Source organism: Euprymna scolopes, chromosome 21, assembly GCF_053919585.1.
Source record: "Euprymna scolopes isolate OS-2025 chromosome 21, ASM5391958v1, whole genome shotgun sequence".
NCBI lineage: Eukaryota > Metazoa > Mollusca > Cephalopoda > Sepiida > Sepiolidae > Euprymna > Euprymna scolopes.
This window is the reverse complement of record NC_136502.1, coordinates 63868927-63896587: the sequence shown is the minus strand read 5'-3', so window position 1 is coordinate 63896587 and position 27661 is coordinate 63868927. Positions and strand designations below refer to the sequence as shown.

The window sequence follows — 27661 nt, the reverse complement described above, 5'->3', positions numbered from 1 at the left end:
AATTATTGTACATAATATTATTCTATAAAATTGTTCTCATAAAATTGTTGTACACAAATGTCTTCAACAAAAAGTAAAATAAAATTAGTCTACATAAATTTGTTCTCATAAAATTGTTGTACATACAATTATTCTACATAAAATTATTCTACACTAGCGGGGGTACCCGGCGTTGCCCGAGTGTTTGTTTCCGGGACGGGGGGGGAGTTTTAAAAAATGTTATGGTAGGTAAGTAGGAAGGATCAAACCCGGAGTCATGAGTAAAAGTAGGAAAATAAAGTGTGAAAAAAAAAGAAACATCTGCAACGTTAACAGTTCGGCCACCAAGAAAAGTCCATTTCAGTTGTTTAGGAAACAAAAAAAAAAAAACGACTACGATAGGTCGGCGCGAACGTGAAAATATAATGTGAATTGTCCAGCACGCTAACCACTACGCCACAGAGCACTGCAGCTTAGTTTAGTGATTTTAAATAACTTCACATGAAAGAACTACGAAGGCAAACCGGTGTTCTCTTCTCAACTGTTCCTTGTGAACGATCCCCAAACGGTGTTAAGTGGTGGCAGGGAGAGGAAGAATTTATTAGAGAGAAAATATTTTACCACTTCCATTGATCTTAACCGATTTTGGCCGTGACTTCTCAGCAGAAAAAGTATAGAAATCTAAGATTATCGAAGAATTTGAGAAATAATAAGCCTATAACACACCTCAGATATTGTTCTGCCGTTTGTGCATATTATATTTGCATGAAATATCTTGATTTTTAATCCTATTAATGTCAAAATAAGACGGGAAAAAATGAGTTCATTTTATTTATATAGATAAATTTATTCTACATAAAATTATTCTACATAAATTTATTTTACACAAGATTGTTCTGCGAAAAATTGTTTAATTGTTCTACATAAAATTGTTCAATTGTTCTACATAAAATTATCGTACATAAAATTATTCTAAAAAAATTATTCAACATAAAATTGTTCAATTGTTCTACATAAAATTGTTAAATTATTCTACATAAAATTATTCTACATAAAATTATTCTACAAAAGATTATTCTACATAAAATTATTCTACATAAAATTATTCTACAAAAAATTATTCTACAAAAAATTATTCTACATAAAATGATTCTACAAAAAATTATTCAACATAAAATTGTTCAATTGTTCTATATGAAATTATTTAACATAAAATTATTCAGCATACAATTATACTACATAAATTTATTCTACACAAGATTGTTCTACGAAAAATTGTTCAATTGTTCTACATAAAATTGTTCAATTGTTATACATAAAATTACTCTACAAAAAATTATTCAACATAAAATTGTTCAATTGTTCCACATAAAATAATTCTACATAAAATTGTTCTACATAAAATTATTCTACATAAAATTTTTAAACATAATTGTTCTACATAAAATTGTTCAATTGTTCTACATAAAATTATTCTACAAAAAATTATTTAACATAAAATTGTTCAATTGTTCTACATAAAATTGTTCAATTTTTCTACATAAAATTATTTTACATAAAATTATTCTACAAAAAATTATTCAACATAAAATTGTTCAATGTTCTACATAAAATAATTCTACAAAAATATTAAACATGAAATTGTTCAATTGTTCTACATAAAATCATTCTACATAAAATTATTCTACAAAAAATTATTCAACATACAATTGTTCAATTGTTCTACATAAAATTGTTCAATTGTTCTACATAAAATTATTCTACATAAATTTGTTCAATTGTTCTACATAAATTTGTTCACTTGTTCTACATAAAATTATTCTACATTAAATTATTCTACAAAAAATTATTTAACATAAAATTGTTCAATTCTACATAAAAGTATTCTACATCAAATTATTCTAAAAAAATTATTCAACATGAAATTGCTCAATTTTTCTACATAAAATTGTTCTACATAAAATTATTCTACAAAAACTTATTCAACATAAAATTGTTCAATTTTTCTACATAAAATTGTTCAATTGTTCTGCATAAAATAATTCTACATAAAATTATTCAACATATAATTGTTCAATTATTCTGCATAAAATTATTCTACATAAAATTATGCTACATAAAATTGTTCAATTGTTCTACATAGAATTGTTCAATTGTTCTACATAAAATTATTCTACATAAAATTGTTCAATTGTTCTACATAAAATTATTCAACATAAAATTATTCTACATAAAATTATTCAGCATAAAATTGTTCAAATGTTCTACATAAAATTGATCTACATAAAATTGTTCAATTGTTCTACATAAAATTATTCCACATAAAATTATTCAAAAAAAAATTATTCAACATAAAATTGTTCTATATAAAATAGTCCACATGACATTGTTCTCATAAATATTTTTACATAAAATTGTTGTATATAAAATTGTTCTCATAAAATTAATCTACATAAAATTGTTCTACATCAAATTGTTCTAAAATTTGTTATGCATAAAATTGTCCTATATAAAATGTGTACATGAATTTGTTCTAAATGAAATTATTCTACAAAAAATTGTTCTCATAAAATTATTTTACATGACATTATTCTACATGAAATTATTCTGCAGAAAGTTGTTCTACATAGAATTATTCTACATAAAATTGGTCTACATAAAATGATTCTACATAAAATTATTCTACATAAAATTGTTCTACATAAAATGATTCTACATAAAATTATTCTACATAAAATTGTTCTACATAAAATTATTCTTCATAAAAATATTTTACATAAAATTATTCTACCTGAAATTATTCTACATAAAATTATTCTACATACAATTATTCTACATAAAATTGTTCTACATAAAATTATTCTACATAAAATTGTTCTCATAAGTTTTTAAACATAAAATTATTCTGCATGAAATTCTTCTACAGAAAATTATTTTACGTAAGATTATTCTACATAAAATTGTTTTTCATAAAATGATTCTATAAAATTGTTCTACACAAAAGTGTTCAACGAAATGTATTCTACATAAAATTAGTCTACATAAATTTGTTCTCATAAAATTGTTCTGCATTAAATTATTCTACATAAAATTATTCTACAAACAATTATTCAACATAAAATTGTTCAATTGTTCTACATAAAATTATTCTACATAAAATTATTCTACAGAAAATTATTAAACATAAAATTGTTAAATTGTTCTACATTAAGTTGTTCAATTTTTCTACATAAATTATTCTACATAAAATTATTCTACAAAAAATTATTCAATATAAAATTGTTTAATTGTTCTACATAAAATTGTTTAATTGTTCTACATAAAATTATTTTACATAAAGTTATTCTACAAAAAATTATTCAACATAAAATTGTTCAATTGTTAAACATTAAATTGTTCAATTGGTCTACATATAATTATGCTACATAAAGTTATTCTACAAAAATTATTCAACATAAAATTGTTCAATTGTTCTACATAAAATTGTTAAATTGTATTACATAAAATTATTCTACATAAAATTATTCTACATAAAATTATTCAACAAAAAATTGTTCTATATAAAATTGTCCACATAACATTGTTCTCATAAATTTTTTTACATAAAGTTTTTCTACATAAAATTGTTGTATATAAAATTGTTCTCATAAAATTAATCTACATAAAATTGTTCTACATCAAATTGTTATAAAATTTGTTCTGCATAAAATTGTTCAACATAAAATTTTTCTATATAAAATGTCTACATAAATTTGTTCTAAATGAAATTATTCTAGAAAAAATTGTTCTCATAAATTATTTTACATGAAATTATTCTACAGAAAAGTAATCTAAATAAAATTGATTTTCATAAAATTATTCTACACATGATTGTTCTACGAAAAATTGTTCAATTCTTCTACAATAAAATTGTTCAATTCTTCTACATAAGATTATTCTTGATAAAATGATTCTACAAAAAATTATTCAACATAAAATTGTTCAATTTTTCTACATACAATTGTTCTACATAAAATTATTCTACATAAAATTATTCAACATAAAATTGTTCAATTGTTCTACATAAAAATTATTTAACATATAATTGTTTTATTGTTCTACATCAAGTTATTCTAATTGAAATTATTCAACAAACAATTATTACACATAAAATTGTTCTATATAAAATTGTCCACATGACATTATTCTCATAAATTTGTGTTCATAAAATTTTTCTACAAAAAATTGTTGTATATAAAATTGTTCTCATAAAATTCATCTACATAAAATTGTTCTACATCAAATTGTTCTAAAATTTGTTCTGCATAAAATTGTTCAACATAAAATGTCTACATAAATTTGTTCTACATGAAATTATTCTACAAAAAATTGTTTTTTTACATGAAATTATTCTACATGAAATTATTCTGCAGAAAGTTGTTCTACATGAAATTAATCTACATAACATTGTTCTACATAAAATTGTTCTCCATAGAATTATTCTACATAAAATAATTCTACATAAAATTGTTCTATATAAAATTATTCTACATAAAATTGTTCTTCATAAAATTATTCTACATAAAATTGTTCTACATAAAATTATTCTACATAAGATTGTTATCATAAATTTTTAAACATAAAATTATTCTACATAAAATTATTCTACATAGAATGATTCTACATAAAATTATTCTACATAAAATTATTCTACATAAAATTGTTCTACATAAATTTTTAACAGAAAATTATTCTACATGAAATTATATTAAATAAAATTATTCTACATAAAATTATTCTACATAAAATTATACTACATAAAATTATTCTACATAAAATTGTTCTACATAAAATTATTCTACATAAATATATTCTACATAAATATATTCTACATAAAATTGTTCTCATAAATTTTTAAACATAAAATAATTCTACATGAAATTATTCTACATAAATTTTTTTTACATGAAATTATTCTACATAAAACAATTCTACATAAAATTATTCTACATAAAATTATCTTACATAAAATTATTCTACATAAAATTGTTCTCATAAATGTCTAAACATAAAATTATTCTACTTGAAATAATTCTACATGAAATTATTTTACATAGAATTATTCTACATAAAATTATTTTACATAAAATTATTCTACATAAAATTGTGCCCATAAATTTTTAAACATAAAATTATTCTACATGAAATTATTTTACATAAAATTATTCTACATAAAATTGTTCTACATAAAATTGTTCTACATAAAATTGTTCTACGTAAAATTTTTCTACATAAAATTATTCTACATAAAATTATTCTACATGAAATTATTCTACATAAAATTATTCTACATAAAATTTTTCTACATAAAATTTTTCTACATAAAATTATTCTACATGAAATTATTCTACATAAAATTTTTCTACATAAAATTATTCTACATGAAATTATTCTACATAAAATTATTCTACATGAAATTATTCTACATGAAATTATTCTACATGAAATTATTCTACATGAAATTATTCTACATGAAATTATTCTACATGAAATTATTCTACATAAAATTATTCTACATAAAATTATTCTACATAAAATTATTCTACATGAAATTATTCTACATGAAATTATTCTACATGAAATTATTCTACATGAAATTATTCTACATGAAATTATTCTACATAAAATTATTCTACATAAAATTGTTCTACATAAAATTGTTCTACATAAAATTATTCTACATAAAATTGTTCTACATAAAATTGTTTTACATAAAATTATTCTACATAAATATATTCTACATTAAATTTTGTTCATAAATTTTTAAACATAAAATAATTCTACATGAAATTATTCTACATAAAATTATTTTCCATGAAATTATTCTACATAAAATTTTTTTACATAAAATTATTCTACATAAAATTATTCTACATGAAATTATTCTACATAAAACAATTCTACATAAAATTATTCTACATAAAATTATTCTACATAAAATTGTTCTCATAAATGTCTAAACATAAAATTATTCTACTTGAAATAATTCTATATGAAATTATTTTACATAGAATTATTCTACATAAAATTATTTTACATAAAATTATTCTACATAAAATTATTCTACATTAAATTATTCTACATGAAATTATTTTACATAAAATGATTCTACATAAAATTGTTCTACATAAAATTGTTCTACATAAAATTGTTCTACATAAAATTGTCCTACGTAAAATTATTCTACTTAAAATTATTCTACATAAAATTATTCTACATGAAATTATTCTACATGAAATTATTCTACATGAAATTATTCTACATAAAATTATTCTACTTAAAATTATTCTACATAAAATTATTCTACATAAAATTATTCTACATAAAATTATTCTACTTAAAATTATTCTACATGAAATTATTCTACATGAAATTATTCTACATGAAATTATTCTACATAAAATTATTCTACATGAAATTATTCTACATAAAATTATTCTACATAAAATTATTCTACATAAAATTATTCTACATAAAATTATTCTACATAAAATTATTCTACTTAAAATTATTCTACATAAAATTATTCTACATAAAATTATTCTACATGAAATTATTCTACATAAAATTATTCTACATAAAATTATTCTACATAAAATTGTTCTACATAAAATTGTTCTACATAAAATTGTTCTACATAAAATTATTCTACATGAAATTATTCTACATGAAATTATTCTACATAAAATTATTCTACATAAAATTATTCTACTTAAAATTATTCTACATAAAATTATTCTACATGAAATTATTCTACATGAAATTATTCTACATAAAATTATTCTACATAAAATTGTTCTACATAAAATTATTCTACATAAAATTGTTCTACATAAAATTGTTCTACATAAAATTGTTCTACATAAAATTATTCTACATAAATATATTCTAGATTAAATTTTTCTCATAAATTTTTAAACATAAAATAATTCTACATGAAATTATTCTACATAAAATTTTTTTACATGAAATTATTCTACATAAAATTTTTTTACATGAAATTATTCTACATAAAATTATTCTACATGAAATTATTCTACATAAAACTATTCTACATAAAATTATCCTACATAAAATTGTTCTCATAAATTTTTAAACATAAAATTATTCTACATGAAATTATTCTACATAAAATTATGTTACATAAAATTATTCTACATAAAATTATTCTACATAAAATTATTCTACATAAAATTGTCCTACATAAAATTATTCTACATAAAATTGTTCTCATAAATTTTTAAACATAAAATTATTCTATGAAATAATTCTACATGAAATAATTCTACATGAAATAATTCTACATGAAATAATTCTACATGAAATAATTCTACATGAAATAATTCTACATGAAATAATTCTACATGAAATAATTCTACATGAAATAATTCTACATGAAATAATTCTACATGAAATTATTCTACATAAAATTATTCTACATGAAATTATTCTACATGAAATTATTCTACATAAAATTATTCTACATAAAATTATTTTACATAAAATTATTTTACATAAAATTATTCTACATAAAATTGTGCCCATAAATTTTTAAACATAAAATTATTCTACATAAAATTATTCTACATAAAATTATTCTACATAAAATTATTTTACATTAAATTATTCTACATGAAATTATTTTACATAAAATTATTCTAGAGAAAGTTGTATTACATAAAATTATTGTACAGAATATTGTGTCTGTAGTTCCAAGCAAGAGCAGACACAATATTCTCAATGCCATAAAAATAACAGTTTCGGTTTCTAGGAGGACTGTTTCAGTAAATCAAGAGGTAGCTGCACAACACATGAGCAAGGACCTTTCCAGTCATGGCCATGAGAATGATGCTCCTGTAGTTCTCACATTCTGACTGGTCACTCTTCCTCTTATAAATCTTGAGTCCATTAAAACTCTTTCATCTCAGATGATGAGTTGATGCAGTCTTGTAAACTCTAGCTTGAACATAGTCCAGTGGCCCGATTATTCTTCAACAATTTGACCGCCTCCATGATTTTCTGGCGGCTTTGGATTCTGTCAGGAGATTCATTGATGGGTGCTTGATGAATGACATTCAAGGCATCGTTGTATATTGATTGGCTTGGTTCAGCATCCTTTGAATGTTCTTTCCATTTTGAGTTGAGGCATTTGAATAGTGTTGACCTATCCTTGTTTTTGAGGGGAGCTTTACCCTGTGTTAAGGGTTCATAGATAGTTTTTGTGGCATTGAAGAAACCACGACATATTGGTCTGAAAGTTGTTGAATCTCCTTTGCTTTGTTTCTCCACAAATTTTTTTTGTGTGACTTCTTGGATGGCGACCTTGCATCTCAATTGCTACTGATTTTCCGACTGGAAAACATGAAACATATACTTGTTCATGTGAGAAGCAATCATGGTGTAGATGTAAGTCACACAAATGTAAAAATTGTCCCTTAATGGTTATTGCAAATGCCAATCAATCAGAAATCAAAATATTGATTTTCAAGTGAAACCAATAGTATCTACTAAATTGCCATGTCACATCAAATAATGAAAATAGCTAAAACCCGACAAAAAACAGTAAGGGAGAAATGACTGATTAAACAAAATTAAAACTTTTACTTTTTGCATCGCATGTCACATAACAAAACATAGCCGAAATCGTTTTTTCGTTGAATCATGGAAAACCAAAATAATTGTGACATGACAATTAGGTAGATTACATTGCTTATTGTTGAAATTAACAAAAAATGTAAGGAGTTATCATGGTTTAAATTAAATATCAACTTTTCTGCTGACCGATTTCACTACAATAATGAAGGAGCATCCATTTTTATCGGCTGATCTGTACAATGAACACCTTCCTATATATCTTTTTGGTACTCTTGCAGAATTTAACCCAGATCCTCAGGATTTTTTGTCAATTATGGTTTGGGATCGATCAGCAGTCACTGGATTAAGCCAAGCAAAGTAACATACGCAAACATATGCAATATATATATATATATATATATATTTTCCTCAAGAAAAGTTGCATTTTGTAGTATTTATTTACTTTTATTATTTCTTTTGCAAGTTTTTTATCAACAAAAGTGGGGGGGGGGTCCAAGAAAATATTAATTTTTTACTGTAAATTGTTAGGTGAAAGATTTTTTTCAAGAAACCTTACATTTTTTTGTTTTTCTTTTTAAAGAAAATTGGCAGTAAACGTTTCTTCTTGCCAACAGAATTTTTATTATAAAAGATGAATGCTTTTTATGAAAACTGTAAATTGTTAAGTGAAAGTACAGAAAAGCGTTTTTTTTTTCAAGAGAATGTACAAATTATTAAATGTAAAAAAAATAATTGAAAAAATATCCCCCCCCGCTCCCATCATGCAAGAAATAATTAATTATGCAAAAAAAAAACAAAAAAAAAACAAACTAAATGTTGATTTTGTGTTCCAGAATTTGAACAACGCTCTGTTTAATCTGGTGATTGCTGGTCGAGCCCTAACCAGGATTGATTGAAAATCCTGAGGATTCGGGTCAAATTCTGCAAGAGTACCATTTTTTTAAATTTCGTCTTTTTTTCAATTTTTGGAGTGGATTATCAGCAATTGACAACTAACACATTTAACCAAAATGCAAAAGATTTAATAAGTAAATATTTTTAAGGAGTGCTCAGTTTCTAATACAAAGTCCTAGTAAACCCCCTTCTTATTCGAAACACTCAATGGAAACACAAAACCAAATTATTGTTTGGGAGAGATTCTTTTCATATTTTTTTTTTTTTTCAACATTTTAAGCAGGTTATTATTGATTTGACACTCAGCTACCAGATTTTTAAGGGTCACTCAGTTTCTAATATAATGTAAGTAGATCTATATGTTTGCGGTGGTTTTACGTAACTTAGTTTATTAATGTTATTTTTTAAGTAAAAATAATATTTAGATTTGGATATAAATTCCTAAACTCATTTCACTCTAAATAATGTAGGTGACTGAAATAGGAATTTTATTGAATCTAATTTTCTGAATAATAAAAACATGATTCACAATGGTCGGTTTTCTGCTAATATCCATTTTCAATATTTGACAGGAAAGCGACCACGTGTGATTAATTAAAATTTACCCATATTATAAACACATTCTGTTTACATTAAGCGAGACTGAAAGTTCCTTTTAGTGATGGCTGGTGGTGATGGTGATATTTCCCTAAATATGGCCACCTAATTTATTGAATAAAATTAAGTATAATGTTATTAAAAAGAGATGAATAAAAACATGGTTACGATGAAAATACTATGCCAAAATGTTGAAACAATCAGTTAAATTACGAACATGCCAAGAGTTTCATTTATATATATCATCACCATCATCATGCAGTTTGTCAATCTTGACGATGACTAGTTGGGGCCTCAGTTCCTTATCCCTCAGTGTTGGCGTAGTCTCACTCCCTCGCCACAGGATTTCCCACCTTGGCTCCAAACTTGCTTGCGCAGTTTAGGTGCAGTATTTGTTGCGCATCAGATAGACACCCTCTGAACCTCCAATGCTCATGTCCAGTGGAGTGAACCTGCGACGACTGGCAGCAGAGGAGGCCACAGCTTCTGGTCAAAAGTAATCTCAGTGAAGTAAACAGTCGCCCTATCGTGTCCACTACTATGCCTTTTCTTTCTGGATGAGGTTCCATAGCTTTTTCAGAAAAACTGAAAGGCAGCAGTAGGATTTGAAGTCAGAGTTCCCGTCTTTTAGTCTTTTGCTGTGATGAGGCCCACAAGACAGTGATGTTTGATTTTGGGGTTGATTCCCCTAGTCTTCGCCCAACCAAGAGCACCCACAAGACAGTGGGGTAGGGGTTGGTAGTGTGCCAGGGCATGTCCACACATCGGATCGGTGGGCCATAGCGCACTACCTCTGGGGTTCCCTACTACTCCGAGATCTCCTACAAGTTTACCCTGGGGCCGCAAGGCATCCAGTTACCGTGTGTGGCCAACGTGGAGGCACTGTAGGAGTCTTGATGATGGAGAGGCTATGTACTGGCATAGCTGCTCCCTTTTCACCACGAGGTTAGCCAGCGGTGTTAGCTGGAAGTGAGAAGGCATGCAAGCATGAACTTAACACTAACTTATACCTAACATACATGCATCGCATCCCCCTGTCAGATTAAGAATCCAAACGCACACACTATATATATACATATATATATATATATATATATATATATATATACAGGGTGTCCGTAAAGTTACTATACAGTCTATAAGATTATATAAGTATAAGACTGTATAGTAACTTTACGGACATCCTGTATATCACCATGTCCTTTTTCTCCCCTTTTCCTGTTTTTTGCTTCCTTAATCTCATTGAATCCCTATAAACTGCCACTAACTGTTAAATCACTTTTCGATGCAATTATGATTCATTTTAGATTGCTTTTTTTTTTAATGCATTAACCTGCAAAATTTAGTGTATATTATGCAAACTTTTTCTGATGAAAGAATTGCATTCTTCGAAACTCCATGGAATAAGGTTTTTCTTGTTTATTTGTGCTCCTTGTATTAAAATTTTGTATACCTTCCTTACAGGTTTATAATGTTTTCTTGAAAATTTATTCAAATTTTCAATAACAAGATTTTTTGTTGTTTTCTCCTAACATGCTTTATTTTTGCACTTTGTATTTTGATTTAAATAGTTAACTACTTTTATTCCCTAACATATACCGAAATATACCCAACTTGAGAATCCCTACAGTATTATCTAAAGAATATACTTTCAAACATTAATTAAAAAGTAAAAATGGTAGCTTTATAAAAATAATTTCAGTTCCAAAGAATAAAACACTAGCAAACTTTTAAAACGACTTTCAAACTGTAGGGATTACTAATGACCCTAAACGTATTTCAAACTGTAAGGATTACTAATGACCCTAAACGTATTTCGAGTTTCTATTAGAAAACCTTTGAAAATAATTTTGAAAACGTAAATAAATTAAAATAAATAAAGTTAACTAAAGAAATGAAAAGAAATGAAATAAGTAAATATTAATAACTATGAATAAAAATTATATATATATATATATATATATATATATATATATATATAAACACATCAATCTGTAAATATATATATATATATATATATATATATATATATATATATATATATATATATATATATATATATACACATAAACACATCAATCTGTAAATAGTTTTTGTAACACAGAATATATATATATACATATATATATGTACCTGTGTTCGTTTGTGTATATATGTCTGTATATTTGTGTGTATCTTACTATAAGTTATAGTAACTATTATTTAATGAGCTTTAATATATTAACTTATTAAGATGCAAATCAATATTAATAATTGATTCGATACAACCAGTATGTACATAAAAATTCAAAACTTAACTAAGTCGATAGAATATATGCATAGGGTAAGGATGTATATATAAATGTATTTTCTTGCATACTTGTATATGTATATGTTCAACATATATATGCTTGTGTATGTTGGTTTCGTATGTCGTATGAGCTAGTATATATATATGTGCATATGTGTGTTTGTACATTTGTATGTATATTGTATGCAGTTATATTCGTGTACACATATGTGTGTATATATATATATATATATGTAGATTAGTAAAGATATACCTAATTCACCCACATAATTAAGTACCCCATTTGTTTTAATCCACCACTAACAAACGGATAAGCCTAAAATACTAATTTGCCATAATTTACACTGGGCCAACTATAATTACTATAATACCCTCAATAAAATAAATACCCAAATTCTAATGGTTATCTCTCCAACACACTTTCTCCACTACTACACTAGCACTTAATATATCGGGTTAATGAGTTAACTATACCTATTTCCGAACATATTTTGGAAATTATCGAACTAGTGAATCCCAAGAATATAGTTTTAAGTACATACTTTCAAAGATTTACAATACATTAAGGAAAAATGATGTTTTCATAAGAATTAAGTCCATAAAAAATACACTATAAACTTTTAGTTAAGATCATCAAACTGTAGAGATTAGAGATAATTTTTTAAAGATTTTAAAATTCTTTGGGTAACCCTTCAAAAATTATTTAGATTTAAATGCACCCTTTATATATCAAAACAAATTAATAAGTTTAATAAAAGGAAATAAAAGAAACGAAAAAGTAAATAATAAAAATTATGATTTATAATAAATAATAATAAAAAGCTAATATATAAAAAGAACATAAAATATTAAAAAAATACATTAATACTTATATAAATCAATAATAACTTCAAACACAATTTATATGTGCACATATGCCTGCATGTGTGTGCTGTGTGAGTATATCTGTATGTGTTTGTACACAATCGTATTTGTGTGAATGTCTTTATGTGTATGTATATAGAAACTAAAAAGCTAGAATAACAACTGTTCAGACAAACATCAATTTTTATAATAATGCAACAAATAGCAATTTAAAAAAATACTAACAGAATTTTAATAAAATTCTTATTTTTTCTACGAAAAACAAAAATTCTATGAGATACTTGATATAACTGTGAAAGCACATTTTCTTTCTATGCTTTCTGAATCTCTTTCCAAGTTTATCTTCAGGAAAAAAAATATAGCAAAAGTACACTTAATAATATGATAACTAACATGCACAGAAACGCTCACCATATTATGCCCATAATGAAATAGGATAGCAACAATTTACTTTAAGCAAAAGATGGAAAGATTCTTTATTATTCATCATCTTATCTCATCTCCGTCGTCTTTCAGGATGCTTTTCCATCGAATCTACACGACTTTTCCAGTTCTCTCAATCTCGCATGACAGTTTGCAGGTCCTGAACACTTTCCAATCCTGTGCCCTACAGCAGGTTATCAATGCAGGTCATTCTTTTTCTACCACGGTTTGGGTGTCCATCTGTTGATATCCAGAGAACTGGCTTGTTGGGTTCCTCTTTATTGTGTCTCATGCACTGACCGGCTACTCTCATTCTTCTCTGCTGTACTTTCAGTGATACTGGTGGTAGGTCACCATAAAGCTGTGTAGCTCCTCCATGATGTATTGAGGACCATCCTGTGTAACAGCCACCCAGTCTCTTCTTCAGCATATTTGTAAGAGTCCATGCTTCAGCACCATAGAGAAGGACTGTGGTAACAAAAAGTCTTACTTTCAACTTTTCTGAGAGAATGGATGACCATATCTTCCTCAACTCTGGAACTCTGGAACCCCACTTATTCAACAACTGCCAAACATGGTGGCTACAAAAAACAGCATCGTTGTCCGTCAATATCTCTTCCGGCGCACCTCACTCAGAAAAGATAGATGACAGTTGGCGGACAACATTCGCTGAGTTCTGCCTGGTCATTTGCCGCCACACCGCAAAACGAGTGGGTCCACAGTCGATAAGGGTTAGAAAGGGCTTACCACTGTAATGGGAATTATCCATCACTAATCGTTGCCATACATGCTCAACCTCCAATCGCCCCTTCTGCCATTGCTCAGATGCAGGATCGATAGACTAGCATGCCTCACAGTGCTTGATGATCTGCCTGACATCTGCCCTTGTCACTGCTGGGTCCACACGCCTTGCAAAATACAGAGTTCTTTTGATACCTGGATGTCCACTCTGCACATGAATTCTTTGTATTTGGCATGAGCTAATCGCATCAAGTGCTCAAGATTGAGCAGCGAACTCCACGCCTGTCTTCACAGCTTCATACCATTTCTGAGGCACACGGGTTAGTTGGTCTGCACAATTACAGTGTGATGCCACGAGCATTACACTCACTGACAGGTAATACTCCGATACCAGACTCTTCAGGGTGTTTAGCCTCCACCGGATTAATATCTCACTGGCTGCCTTAGTGCGGACTCTCGTTTGTCCTGAAAGAGTGTCGGACACCCAGTGGTAGACGCAGAGAGAATCCGTGTACAAGTGCAACTTCTTTGACTACCATTGCAGTGCCAGATTTAAACCCTTCACAACAGCATCCAGTTCTGCCAGGTTGATGTGTTGAGCATCATTCACGGGTCGCAGCAAGCACGCATCTTCAATTACATTTCCCCGTTGCTCCAATAACACTCCCAATGCCAAAGAACTAGCGTCAACCCACACATTCACAGTGTCACCATCGACACACCATTCTCCACGGGCAGGGTCCTCCTTGTCAACTCTCTATAGGGTTTCCGTCGTCATCAGAGTTAGAAGAGCATCATCAGATACATCATCCCAACCTGTAGTTACTAAACTTGCCCTGCGTTTGATGACGCCCACAGCTGCTCGGAGCCAGCCACATGCTGGTAAGTGACCAATAAGTTTCCCACACAAGGAAAACATAGTCCGCCGCATAATAACATCAGAGATGGTTGGAATCTCACTGCCACGCCTCCATCGTAAGGTACCGTCTTTCCCGCAAACGTCCAATCCTAATACCCGTGCTCCATCCCTCAGACGTTCGGGATTCTTGCACTCCAACCCAAATTGAGCTAACTTTTCTCTGACGTGCGACGCAGATTGTATATCTTCATTGACGTACATATCGTCAATATAGGCCGATGTTGCGTCCTCAGTGGTCTTTTCCTGTGACAACACTGCATTTACAATGGTCTTCATGATTTGCGGTGCCACATTCAGCCCAAAGCCAAGTCGAGTAAGGCAGTATCTCTGACCCCGGAACCACACTGTCTGGAACAGCCACAATGTCTGATCCACTCGCACCTGCAAATAAGCCTTCTGCAAGTCTACTATAGACACATTGGAGCCCTTCTGGCGCCATTCTCTCAGCTTGCTGGTGCACACGTCAGCATCGGCAGTGTACGTCTCAATGTATCTATTAAGTTCACGATAGTCCAGCACCGGACAAACTTTTGATTTGTTATGCTGGACTACCGCCATTAAGGAAATCAGACCCTTGGGTGGTCCCAGCTTGTTGGGGTAGGGGATCAGCCATCCATCCTGGATCCATGCCTCAAGCTCTTTCTTGTATTCATTACGGGCCTTGTCGGGTATCGAGTACTCTGCAATGCTATTCTTGAGTTCGGTTGGTGCCCTTCATTCTGTCCACTTCCACGATGCAGTACATGCTTTTTGGTGATGGCCGTAGTCCACCTTAAAATCAGGCCGATCAATGTGAACTGCAGCACACACTGGGGTTTCCAAAAACCGCACAGTCCCATCTCGTCCGATAACAACTCCCCCCACTGCCTTAATAGCATCATATCCCAACAGTACATCGAATCCCAGTAAATCCCCTTGCATCACCAGCACATTAATGTCTGCGGCCACACCAGAGTCTGTGTGGACTTTGACAGTTCCGGCTCCACAGCAAGCTTGCGTATTGCCACCTATTGTGGTTACTTTGATGTTCTGCTTTGTCCAGTTTCGACACAACTTGGCACTCATGATGGTGTGTGAGCACCCGGAGTCGAGAAGAGCTGAACAAGGCACTTGGTCCACGTACACATTTATTGTCGGTTGCGCCTCAATTAAATCTTGTCCGGGGAACAGGGCGGCACTGACGTCCTGCACCCTGATGCATTTCCCGCACAATTTTGGGATAAATGTCCATAACTACCACATTGGAAACAGCGCAGGCGCCCCTCCCCTTGTTAATACAACTTCTTGCGAAATGGCCTCGCTGGCCACAGCAGAAACATCTCCCATTGGTCGTGGGTCTCAAACTGGGACTCTTTTTAGCATTAGTTTTGGCTGCCTGCACCATCATTACAACCGGTTCCCTCAGGTCCTCCTCATCTCTGATAATGGCTCGAGCGCGTTCCAACAAATGTTCGATGGGCGTTACAGATACGCTGGTGGAAGCCCTCAACAGTTGCTTAACATGGGTGGGAAGGCCGGCCACAAACGCATATGCCAGTGTCTGCTCTGACACTCCATTGCCAAATAGAACTGCAAGTTTTTTCAGCTCCGTGAAGAAGACGTCCACGGTTTCTCCTAGCATGAGCTTCCTGGAGGCAAATGTTTCGTAGGCTGTGCAGGGATCCATGGCAAATTCCTTGTATAAAGCATTTTTTATAGAGGTAACATCAGCCTTCTCCACAGCACTAAGTTGCTGATACACACTCAGGGCGCCTCCAGCCAATCTCAGGGGAATCACGGTATGCACCCCCTTTACTTCACAGAGGTTGCAGGTCAGCTCAACCCTTTCGACCCAGTCGACAACAGAAGTGGATCCGTTGAATTCGGGTATCAGTTTTAAATCAAACTTTGCCCCAGCCATAGTTGTCCAGGAAAAGAGACAAAACGAAATCGCCGAAATAGCTTATGACCTTCACCTTCACCGAGGTGCACAACTTATATGACCTTCACCGAGGTGCGCGACTTGACACAAAAAAAACAACTTCTTAATCAACTGCTAACGCACACGTCACTGTAGCGTCCAATGACAACAACAACAACCTTCTCACTCGACCTGCCTTTTATACCACTCTCTCAATCCCTCCTCTTGCGCATGCGCCCGGATATTCCTGACAACCTCGAGACTTCCGCTTATAAAAACCCAAGTTTTGTTGTCGCGCATGCCTACACAAGGCACAAACACGTGGGCGTTTGTTTTGTTGGTAAGTACTACAATACAGTAACTTAAATCCATTCACATAAGCATTGGAAACACCATCCAAAACATCTAAACTGTACAGGTAACCAGCCTCAAAAAGTGTCCAACAAATCTAAATCTGCTATGCATGTGGAAACAGAAACACTGGATGAATATGTGCATCACTTCTGGGTATTCAAAGAAAAAAAACCAGTCCATCAACCAGCCTGACTCCCAAGGCCATTTACGACAAGCAAAGCCCAGGTCAGAGTTCCAAGGAACCGAGAAGTAGACATGTCCAAGAATTTAGCACAGAATTCGATACCATACCATTTGAATCAATTATAGTTTCATTTTTAGACGAAAAGGAATGATACAGAGATGAAGCAGTTATGGACATATAAACTGAAAGGTTAAATGCAACCTAAAAATGAAGCAAACACACTACCAGTTAGAATATTTTGCAAGATGTTTTCAGACTAAAGACTCAAAGGAATTTCTGGAAGTGAATAGATCAAATCAAAGAGATATCTGAAGCTTATTGCTTATAATGAAACACCGATAAAGTGCTTTGGATCAGTTAACTACCATGCAGATACAATTCTAACCTTTGGCAATCAACCAGATTGTACGTTATTAATGTATGTGGACCAGTCGTCATGGGACTTAGATCAAGACAAGATCTAGGAACTGTGAAAATGCATTGTGCTATAATACAAGCGAATGAAGCACAGTCATCTAAATCTACACTAGACACAATAACAATCAACGTCAATGTATTACTAGATTGTTCCCAGGACAATTTGACAGAATTAGCAATTTTCAGGGAAAAGTGAAACTATTTAAGAGAAGATGCGGTACCATATATCAACCCACCACAAAAGTTTCCCATAAACTCCAACAAGATGAAAACGAGTGGTGTAATAAGGAAAGTGACAGAACACAGATTGGTGTTCAAGTAAAAGCAGATAGTGACACAAAACTGAATAAAGTATGTCTACACCCTGCAAAACTGAATAAAGTATGTCTACACCCTGCAAAACTGAATAAAGCACTCTGCACAAAATTCTAACAGTTGAAGAACTAATGTACAAATTTAATGGTGCAAAATTTTTCTCCAAACTCGATAGCAAAGATGATTTTTGGAGTTTGAAATTAGATCCAGTAAGTACTGGCAACATTCTAAACACTTTCATTTGGTCTGGATATATCTCAAGACCTGTTCCAACAGAGAATTGACTTCATCCGAGGCCAATGACATCACGAAGAAGATGAACAAAATCTGATACAGTACATGAGGCTTACAAAAGAAAATATTTTCATATTCAATTCCAAAAAGTACTTCATCAACAGAAACAAATCACTTTCTTCAGCATGATATACAATGAGCAGGGCATATATTCTGATCCAAGGGAAAATATTGACATCTACAGAATGGCAATCCCAAGGAACAAGAAAGAGTTCCAGGAATTTCTTAATCTAATGCAATACTTCTTCCTATTTATGCCAAACCTGGCAAAAAAGCAGCACCACGTTAGCAACTACTAAAATAAAACATGTCATTCATGTTGAATGATTTCTACCACAACAGCTTGGAGAGAATGAAAGCTCTGATTGATAATAATGTAACACTACAGTACCATATTACAACTTCAGTCATCCTGCAAGTTGATGCCAGCTAGAACGGTTTGGGAGCAACACTCCTCCAAATAAGAAGTCATTGTCAGATACAGAAACATTAAAATGAAAATGCTGTATGTTTTGGAGTCCAGAGGTTCAAGACATATGCATCAGAAATTGCCATGTCATTACATATCACAAGACACTGATAATGATCTTCAATAAGAAATATGTCATTACATATCACAAGACACTGATAATGATCTTTAATAAGAATATCACTTCTGCAACTCAAAAACTTCAGAGAGTGATGCTTAAGTTTCAAGGATACAACTTCATCATAGAATTCATGGAAGGATACTCATCAACCTTAACCTGCAGTTCTTCATGCAAAAGATCTCTGATGTACATAGTTGAACAAGAACAGAACCAGTGCTCAACCAACTCATCAAAATGATCATTCAGGGATGGGATGGCCTGACACCTTGAGAAAATTACTCACAGAACTATGTGAGGACTGGAGTTTCTGAGATGAACTATCAGTAGAAAATGATGTACTGCTGAAAAAAGAGCGTGTCATCATCTGAAGACCTTCTCACTCATAAAACACTTGAACATATCTTGAGCATGACAAAACAATCCTATGAGCCAAACAATATACTGGCACAAGTTCAACAGAGCCAAACAATATACTGGCACAAGTTCAACAGAGCCAAACAATATACTGGCACAAGTTCAACAGAGCCAAACAATATACTGGCACAAGTTCAACAGAGCCAAACAATATACTGGCACAAGTTCAACAGAGCCAAACAATATACTGGCACAAGTTCAACAGAGCCAAATAATATACTGGCACAAGTTCAACAGAGCCAAACAATATACTGGCACAAGTTCAACAGAGCCAAACAATATACTGGCACAAGTTCAACAGAGCCAAACAATATACTGGCACAAGTTCAACAGAGCCAAACAATATACTGGCACAAGTTCAACAGAGCCAAACAATATACTGGCACAAGTTCAACAGAGCCAAACAATATACTGGCACAAGTTCAACAGAGCCAAACAATATACTGGCACAAGTTCAACAGAGACATAACTGGCACAAGTTCAACAGAGACAAACAATATACTTGCACAAGTTCAACAGAGCCAAACAATATACTGGCACAAGTTCAACAGAGAAAAACAATATACTGGCACAAGTTCAACAGAGACAAACAATATACTTGCACAAGTTCAACAGAGCCAAACAATATACTGGCACAAGTTCAACAGAGACAAACAATATACTGGCACAAGTTCAACAGAGAAAAACAATATACTGGCACAAGTTCAACAGAGACATACTGGCACAAGTTCAACAGAGACATAACTGACATCTGCAAACAATGCAGCATATGTCAGGAGTTCCAAAAAAGTCATAATGAAACTCTACTACAGCATGAGGTGCCAACCAAATCATAGATAACTATGGACACATCTATTCTCTTTGGATGCTGAAAACTGGTCATTGCTGATTAATATATAATATGCAGAAACTACCAGAACACAAAAATTGTGGCCACAAAAAAACAAATATTTGCAGAATATGGCATATTGTCCACAGTGGTATCCTCAATAGAACAGAGTGTCGAATACCGGAAATTAACATCAGATTGGAGTTCCAGACATGTAGCATCATCAGCGTATTACCCCAATCGAATGGATTTGTTGAGAGGCAAATTCAAATAATAAAAGACACACTCAAGGAAGCCAAAAGAGGTAATGAAGATATTGAACTGACTTTACTCAAAACAACAAAAATTGACCAGAAACTGGTTAGTCCTGCCGAACTTCAACAAAAGGGTAAAGGACACATTGCTATGCACACAACTAACACGTCGAGACAATATCATCAGTCAATTGAATGAAAGACAGTAATCACAGAAACTCAACATGATATGATTGCTAGAGATCTTTCATTATACAAAGGACAGCAGTTCCTCGTGAAAGACCAACAGGTGGAAGCCTGGCTAAGTACAAAATGTCTGTGAGGAATGCAGAGCCTACATTGGATGATGGTTAGGTGTAACCGACACTAACTTCATGAGAAATCAGCATCTTTTGAAATTGATGACAAAACTTATATTTAGAAAGAGAATCATGTGTGTCAACACAATAGGAGCAGCAGTCAACCCTTACATGACTAGATCTAGAAAGGAAGTGAGATCTTGTGGTTAAAAGTAAAGAACCTTACCTCATGCATCGTGCGGCTCACGTTAGGAAAGAATAAAAAAGAGAAAATCAAAATGGCTGCTCCCCCTGGTATTTATGGACTGAAAATCACGTGATGTGATGAGAGGGGGGGTATGCAAATGAGATGTGGTTGGGTCTCTCTATAAAAGAGCCGTCTTCTTTATTTTGGGCGTCAGTGTGGAAAGTGCAGAGAGAAGAGAACAGTTGGATTTGAGTTTGAGACTTTTGATCTGAGGTTGAGTTAAAATTTAACGTCAAGCTATTTCGGCACAGTGACAAAAATGGGTAACCGAGTAAGATTGAGCAGCAATATCCTGAGGCCATTTACTGGAGAAGGTGGCGTGGTTGCGTGGCTTAACAAACTGAAGTTGGTGGCAAAGCTGCAGAAGGTCGAGGATGTAACCACGTTAATACCAATGTATTTGGAAGGAAGTACTCTAGCGGTCTATCTAGAAATGGAACAGACAGATCAGGCCATTGCTGAGAGCATTGAAAACCGGAAAAAGACCGCATTTTCCGAGAGCGCATTTGAGGCTTACAACAAGCTCAAAAGAATCATCTGGACTGGGGAGTCTGTGGACGTGTACGTGGCAGAGATAAGGCGACAAGCAGGATTGGCTGGATATGGGGGACGCAGCCTTGAGAAGACTGTAAAGCTGGTGCTTGTAACTGGTTTCCCTGATCGCATCTCCATGGAACTGCAACAACTGACTGATATTGAAACCATGGAGGTGGAGGAGATTCTAAGGCATGCTAGAGTTTTGGCAAAACAGTCCGGTGAGCTGGGGCGGTCGCATCTGCTGTGGCAAGCAGAAAGGAGCGACCAGTGATGAAGCAAGGCCGTGGATTTACCGGTAAATGCTTTCGATGTCAAGGACCACACCTGATTAGAGACTGTAGAGAGCCACGGCCAGACATTATCTGTTTTCGGTGTGGTCAAGTAGGGCACATTAGCAGGAATTGCCCTTCGCTTCCGGGAAACGAGTAAAGGGGTGCTATTGCACCAGTAGTCACCCCTTTTATACTGAACAGGCGTATGAGAGTTTGTTGCGACAGTTAGTGATCACCATCAATGGAAAGAGGGCTAGAGCTCTTGTTGACACTGGATGTACAACAACACTCATTACTACGAGCGTCGCCAACTCTTGGAATGGAACCAGCAATGTTAGAGCGGTGGATGGCAGAGAAGTGGAATGCTGTGGAGAGGCCGATGTGGAGATTGTGGTAAGGAATATGCCATTGTGGCTAAGAGTGATCGTGCTGGATAGGCTGATTGGAGGAATTGATGTGGTGCTGGGCCTGGACGTGATAGACCGACTGGGAGGAGCTACTATTGCTAAAGGTCAGGTGAAGTTTGGCAATCAGAGTACACCGAGAATAACAGGAAGTGTAACCAGGGGTGATACCAACTAACCGCTGAAATCCCGACCATTTCTGATTGAGGATGATGACTTTCGAGCCTGCTTCGATGGCGAAAAATGGATGGTAGAATGGCGATGGACCGGGGAGCAACCTGTATTGACGAATTGGGTCAGCTGCTACAAAAGCACACTGAAAGGAGCTGCAGAGCCGCAGTTTGAAAAAGAAGTTGAGAGATGGATAGATGAAGGAATATTAATGCCGTGGTCAGGTAAAGTTTAAGGAATTTTTCCACTCATGGCTGTGGTCCAACCCATTAAGAAAGTTAGGCCAGTGTTTGATTTCCATGAGCTGAACAAGTTTGTCACACAAAGGACGGAATCGACGTGTGTGAAGAAGTCGTAAGGAAATGGAGGAGGATGAAGCAGGCAACTAAAATTGTGGACCTGAAGTCAGCCTACCTCCAACTTCATGTGGATGAGAAATTGTGGAAATATCAATTGGTAGAGTACAAAGGTCAAGTTTATTGTCTGACCAGATTAGGATTTGGTCTGAACTCCGCACCAAAGATAATGATAGCAGTTCTTAAGACAGTGTTGGCCAAAGACGATGCAGTGAAGAGAGGCACCTCCTCTTACATCGACAATGTACTAGTGGACAAAACAGAGGTGACTGCAGAAAGGGTGAGAGAGCATATCAAAGCATATGGACTGACGACAAAACCGCCTGAGTCACTGGAAAACAGAATGGCTTTGTGATTTCGACTACAGAACAATAAGGCAGGAAAATTGATGTTTGGGCGAGGAAATGAGATCCCTGAAGCCAAGATTGACCTAGCCAAGAGAGAGCTTTTCTCTATATGTGGAAAGCTGGTTGGCCACTACCCAATAGCTGGATGGCTGCGAACTGCGTGCAGTTTTATTAAAAGGCAGACTGGGACAGACAGTTGGGAAGATGCAGTTGATCAAGAAGTGCTTCTCATGATACAAGAAGTCATTGCAGAAGTCAAAAAAATGGACCCTGTAAGAGGAGAATGGCATGTAAAGGAGGGCCATGAAGGGGTGATATGGACTGATGCTAGCAGTGTAGCATTAGGGGTATTATTGGAAATAGAAGTGTCTGTCGAAGATGCTGCTTGGCTACGCAAAAAGGATGATAGCGCCCATATCAATGTTGCGGAACTCGATGATGTGATGAAAGGCATCAATCTGGCTCTAAGATGGGGACTACAGATAGTGGACGTTAAAACAGACTCTGCAACAGTGGCGTCGTGGATTAAATCGGAGCTGTCTGGTGATAAGCGGATCAAAAAAAAGGAGCAGCGGAAATGCTTATCAAGCGTAGGCTTGTATCGCTGGGAGACTTGGTTTGAGAATTCAAACTAAAGGTAACTATTACCTTAATTCCGTCACAAAAAAATAAAGCAGATGGGCTGACAAGAGTCAAGAAAGCCTGGCTACACAAGGAAAGAGATGGAGCTTCAGCATGTTGTGCAGTAGAGAATTTAAAAGACCTGCATAACCTGCATCATTTTGGAAAGGAACGGACCCTTTACCTGGCAAGAAAAGTAAACCCGCACGTCACAATGCAAGACGTCCAAAAGGTTGTGGAACAATGTAGGGAATGCCAATCAATCGACCCTGCACTGGCTAGACATGAAAAAGGGGAACTGCATGTTGAAGAGAATTGGCGGAGATTGGTCATTGACATCACACATTATCAACATGAACCGCATATAACTATGATAGATTGTGGGCCTGGGAGAGTAGCGATATGGCGGAAAATCAAGAATGAAACAGCAGAAGAGGTAAAGAGAGTTGTCGAGGAGGTTTTTATGGAAAGGGGGCCAGTAGAAGAGGTGTTGGTGGATAATGGTACGTCTTTCCGCTCTGAAGTTTTTAGAAACTTATGTGCGAAATGGAATGTGGGGCTGTATTTTAGAACTGCATATCGACCAAGTGGAAATGGAATTATAGAGAGACACCATCGCACTATAAAAGCTGTGGCATCAAGAAGCAGTTTTTTGGTACAATATGACGCCGAAGGCTGGTCAAGACGAAAATTCAGTGCCGCACCGGTCTATTTTTTCTTATGAATGGCGACATCCATTGGCTGTAACACAGAGAGAAGAACAGACCTGCGTGGACATCGCAGTTGGTGAAGAGGTGTGGGTGAAACCACCCAATTCTCGTTGCACGACTTGCTGGGGAAAAGGTACAGTAACTGAAGTACTCTCCAAAAACAAGGTAGCGATTGACAGAATGCCTCGTCACATTTTAGATATACGGAGAGTCTCCTTGCCATCAGAGGAAGGGGAGGTTGATGCTGATGTTGAAGTGTCTAAAAAAGAGCCTCTTCGACGATCGCACCGTGAAGGAAGATGCCCAGCGTGGATGGCGGACTGTGATACTAAGTATTGATCTTAGAGATCAAGGGGGCGTGTGGTTAAAAGTAAAGAACCTTACCTCATGCATCGTGCGGCTTGTGTTAGGAAAGAATAAAAAAGAGAAAATAGAAATGTCCGCTCCCCCTGGTATTTATGGACTGAAAATCACATGATGTGACGAGAGGGGGGAGGGGGTATGCAAATGAGATGTGGTTGGGTCTCTCTATAAAAGAGCCGTCTTCTTTATTTTGGGCGTCAGGGTGGAAAGTGCAGAGAAGAAGAGAACAGTTGGATTTGAGTTTGAGACTTTTGATCTGAGGTTGTTTCAAATTTAACGTCAGATCTCCTGACAGATACAGACATGAGTGATACTTACTCTATTAATTTGATCAATGCTATTAACTCCATTTACTCACATGTTCAAAGAAAAAATTATTTCATCCAATCTTGAAACTGTGATGACAAACATTTTTGTGACGGAAGGGATGTAGTAGGTTCTAGCAAGGAATGTCTTTCATGAGGGACTACTATAAAAGTAACACGGGTTTGTACAATAATTCTCTTTTAACTTGCTCAGATTTAGGTGGGACTGTGTGGCTGGTTTGAATGCAGATAACAACATATATTACAACATTATATACTATTAATAAAAGTAATATAAAACTATGCCAGTATCTTGAATCATTTTAAATGTAGTCTCCAGAGACAATGGATCAAACGATTATTTGTCAGAGGATCAAATCCTCAAAGTATAATATATGAGTCAATTATTTTTATGCATGTATTATTTTCTGTTTATATTTTTTTAATATATTTAACATTTTATTCTGCCTCTGATTAATTTGCCATTTTTTTCTCTTTTTTTTTTTTTTTTTATTAAAGCTCCTTAAAACCGAAGTAGCAGTCGCACATGATTATGGATCAACATCATAAAAACTTTGAGAATACAAATGTAAATGAAATTCTTTCCAATAAAAAATAAAAATGTATGTCTATGTTATTTAATGTTCTTTTTTATGTTGGGAAATCTAATATCAAATGCAATTATTTTGGAATTAAATTTTATTTATTGCTACATTTTATTTATTTTGGAATTAAATTTTATTTATTGCTACTATTACAGGTTTCAGCCATTTTGGTTGCTTCTGAATTAGACTGCAGCAACAATCTCTTTACTGTTCCGATTGTTACTGGCTTCATAAGTTTAATGTTTAGTACTTACCTTCATTACAGATGAGAATGTTTAAAGCAATTTCTCTAAAATGTTTGCATTTTCAGAAATTTGGAATTTTTTTAGATGTTCACAATCACATGCAGATTAAAGTAAGGCTGATGTAACCTCTAACCTTTTTCAGGTGCAAATTTTCAAATTTGGGAACACAGATCTACATGGACCTTTAATACAACTGTAAAAGGCATTGAGTAACAATCATCTTTTTTTGTTGTTCAAAACTTTTAGTGATTTCCTCATATAAAATATTTTTATAAAGCCTGTTTTTGTTGTTTTTTAAATTTTTCTATATATGCACAACGTGTGTTATATTGAACACAATTATTTCTTAAAAACTAAATTTTTAACTTCTATCAGTGTTAAAAAAATATAACAATTGTTGGTGCCTTCCATTTTGTTTTTTTTCAAACAGAATGGAAGGCACCAACAATTGTTATTTTTTTATATACTTATTTTATTATTTTCTTTTTTTAAATTTTTCAGATCAGTAAATAATTTTTTTAAGTCATTCAGAAGGATATTTTGACATGTTTCAGACGTTCTTAAAGCATCCTCTTCGGAAAGGTTGTAAAATATTAACCATTTTGGTGGTAGGAGATGTTGCAAGAAGTGGGAAGATTTCTGAATGTTTCTATGAGTTTATTTCTCCCCTTGTTTATTGGGGTCACTACATGGTCATTGGAAGTTGTTGTTCTTTGCTTTTTACTTTTTTCCTCTTTCTTTCCTTTTCTTTATTTTTCTTCTTACTTGTGTGGAGGTGCTTGGTCATAGAAGTGTGTGTGTGTGTGTGTGTGTGCAGGAGAGTATGTGAGTGTTTACTTGTATTGGCTTGTGGAATGTCTTTTGTCTTATAGTTTGAGTAAGCTTTGTGTAGTATTCGTTTTTATTTTTAGATTTTAATTTCTTTTTGTTGTGGTTTTCGTTTGTCTGTTGGGATAATTTGATAATTACGTTTGTAAAGGAGCGATATTTATATATGTTCCTATTTATTTGTCTTCCCATGTGGGCAGAGTTAGACACAGGATTGATATTTTAGTAAGGAGAAAATTCTGTTCCCCAAAAGGGGACATTCTGGATAGGCACAAGAATAAGAATTGTCTCAGTCACAAAGGATTTCTCCTACACTGACTGAGGTGAGATGTAGTATCAGAACAGATACTACACTCTTATGCTGAGTATTTCTTGGTGCTGTTGGTCTCCTAGTAAAGTAAGGTTAGTATTGTTCAATGTGTTGCATTAGAGATGGTGGGGAATTTTGTGCCTGTGTGT

At 33.1% G+C, this 27661-nt stretch overlaps 1 protein-coding gene across 17 annotated transcripts in view; it reads left to right on the top strand.

The window, feature by feature from the left end:
- The window catches only part of LOC145242419 (P2X purinoceptor 4-like), a 691075-nt gene extending 664420 nt beyond the window's left edge, over window positions 1-26655 (top strand). For 11 of the 17 annotated variants that reach the window (XM_080105467.1, XM_080105470.1, XM_080105456.1 and 8 more), the window contains one exon: window positions 26044-26150. In XM_080105467.1, coding sequence (XP_079961593.1) covers window positions 26044-26094 — 51 coding nt within the window. In that variant the 3' untranslated portion in view covers window positions 26095-26150. Of the gene's footprint in view, window positions 1-9446; window positions 9525-9787; window positions 9853-13774; window positions 13888-26043; window positions 26151-26516 lie in introns of those variants that run through there. The other 6 variants (XM_080105461.1, XM_080105465.1, XR_013862728.1 and 3 more) reach the window with 5 other exon arrangements.
- The last annotated feature ends 1006 nt before the right edge of the window (window positions 26656-27661 follow it).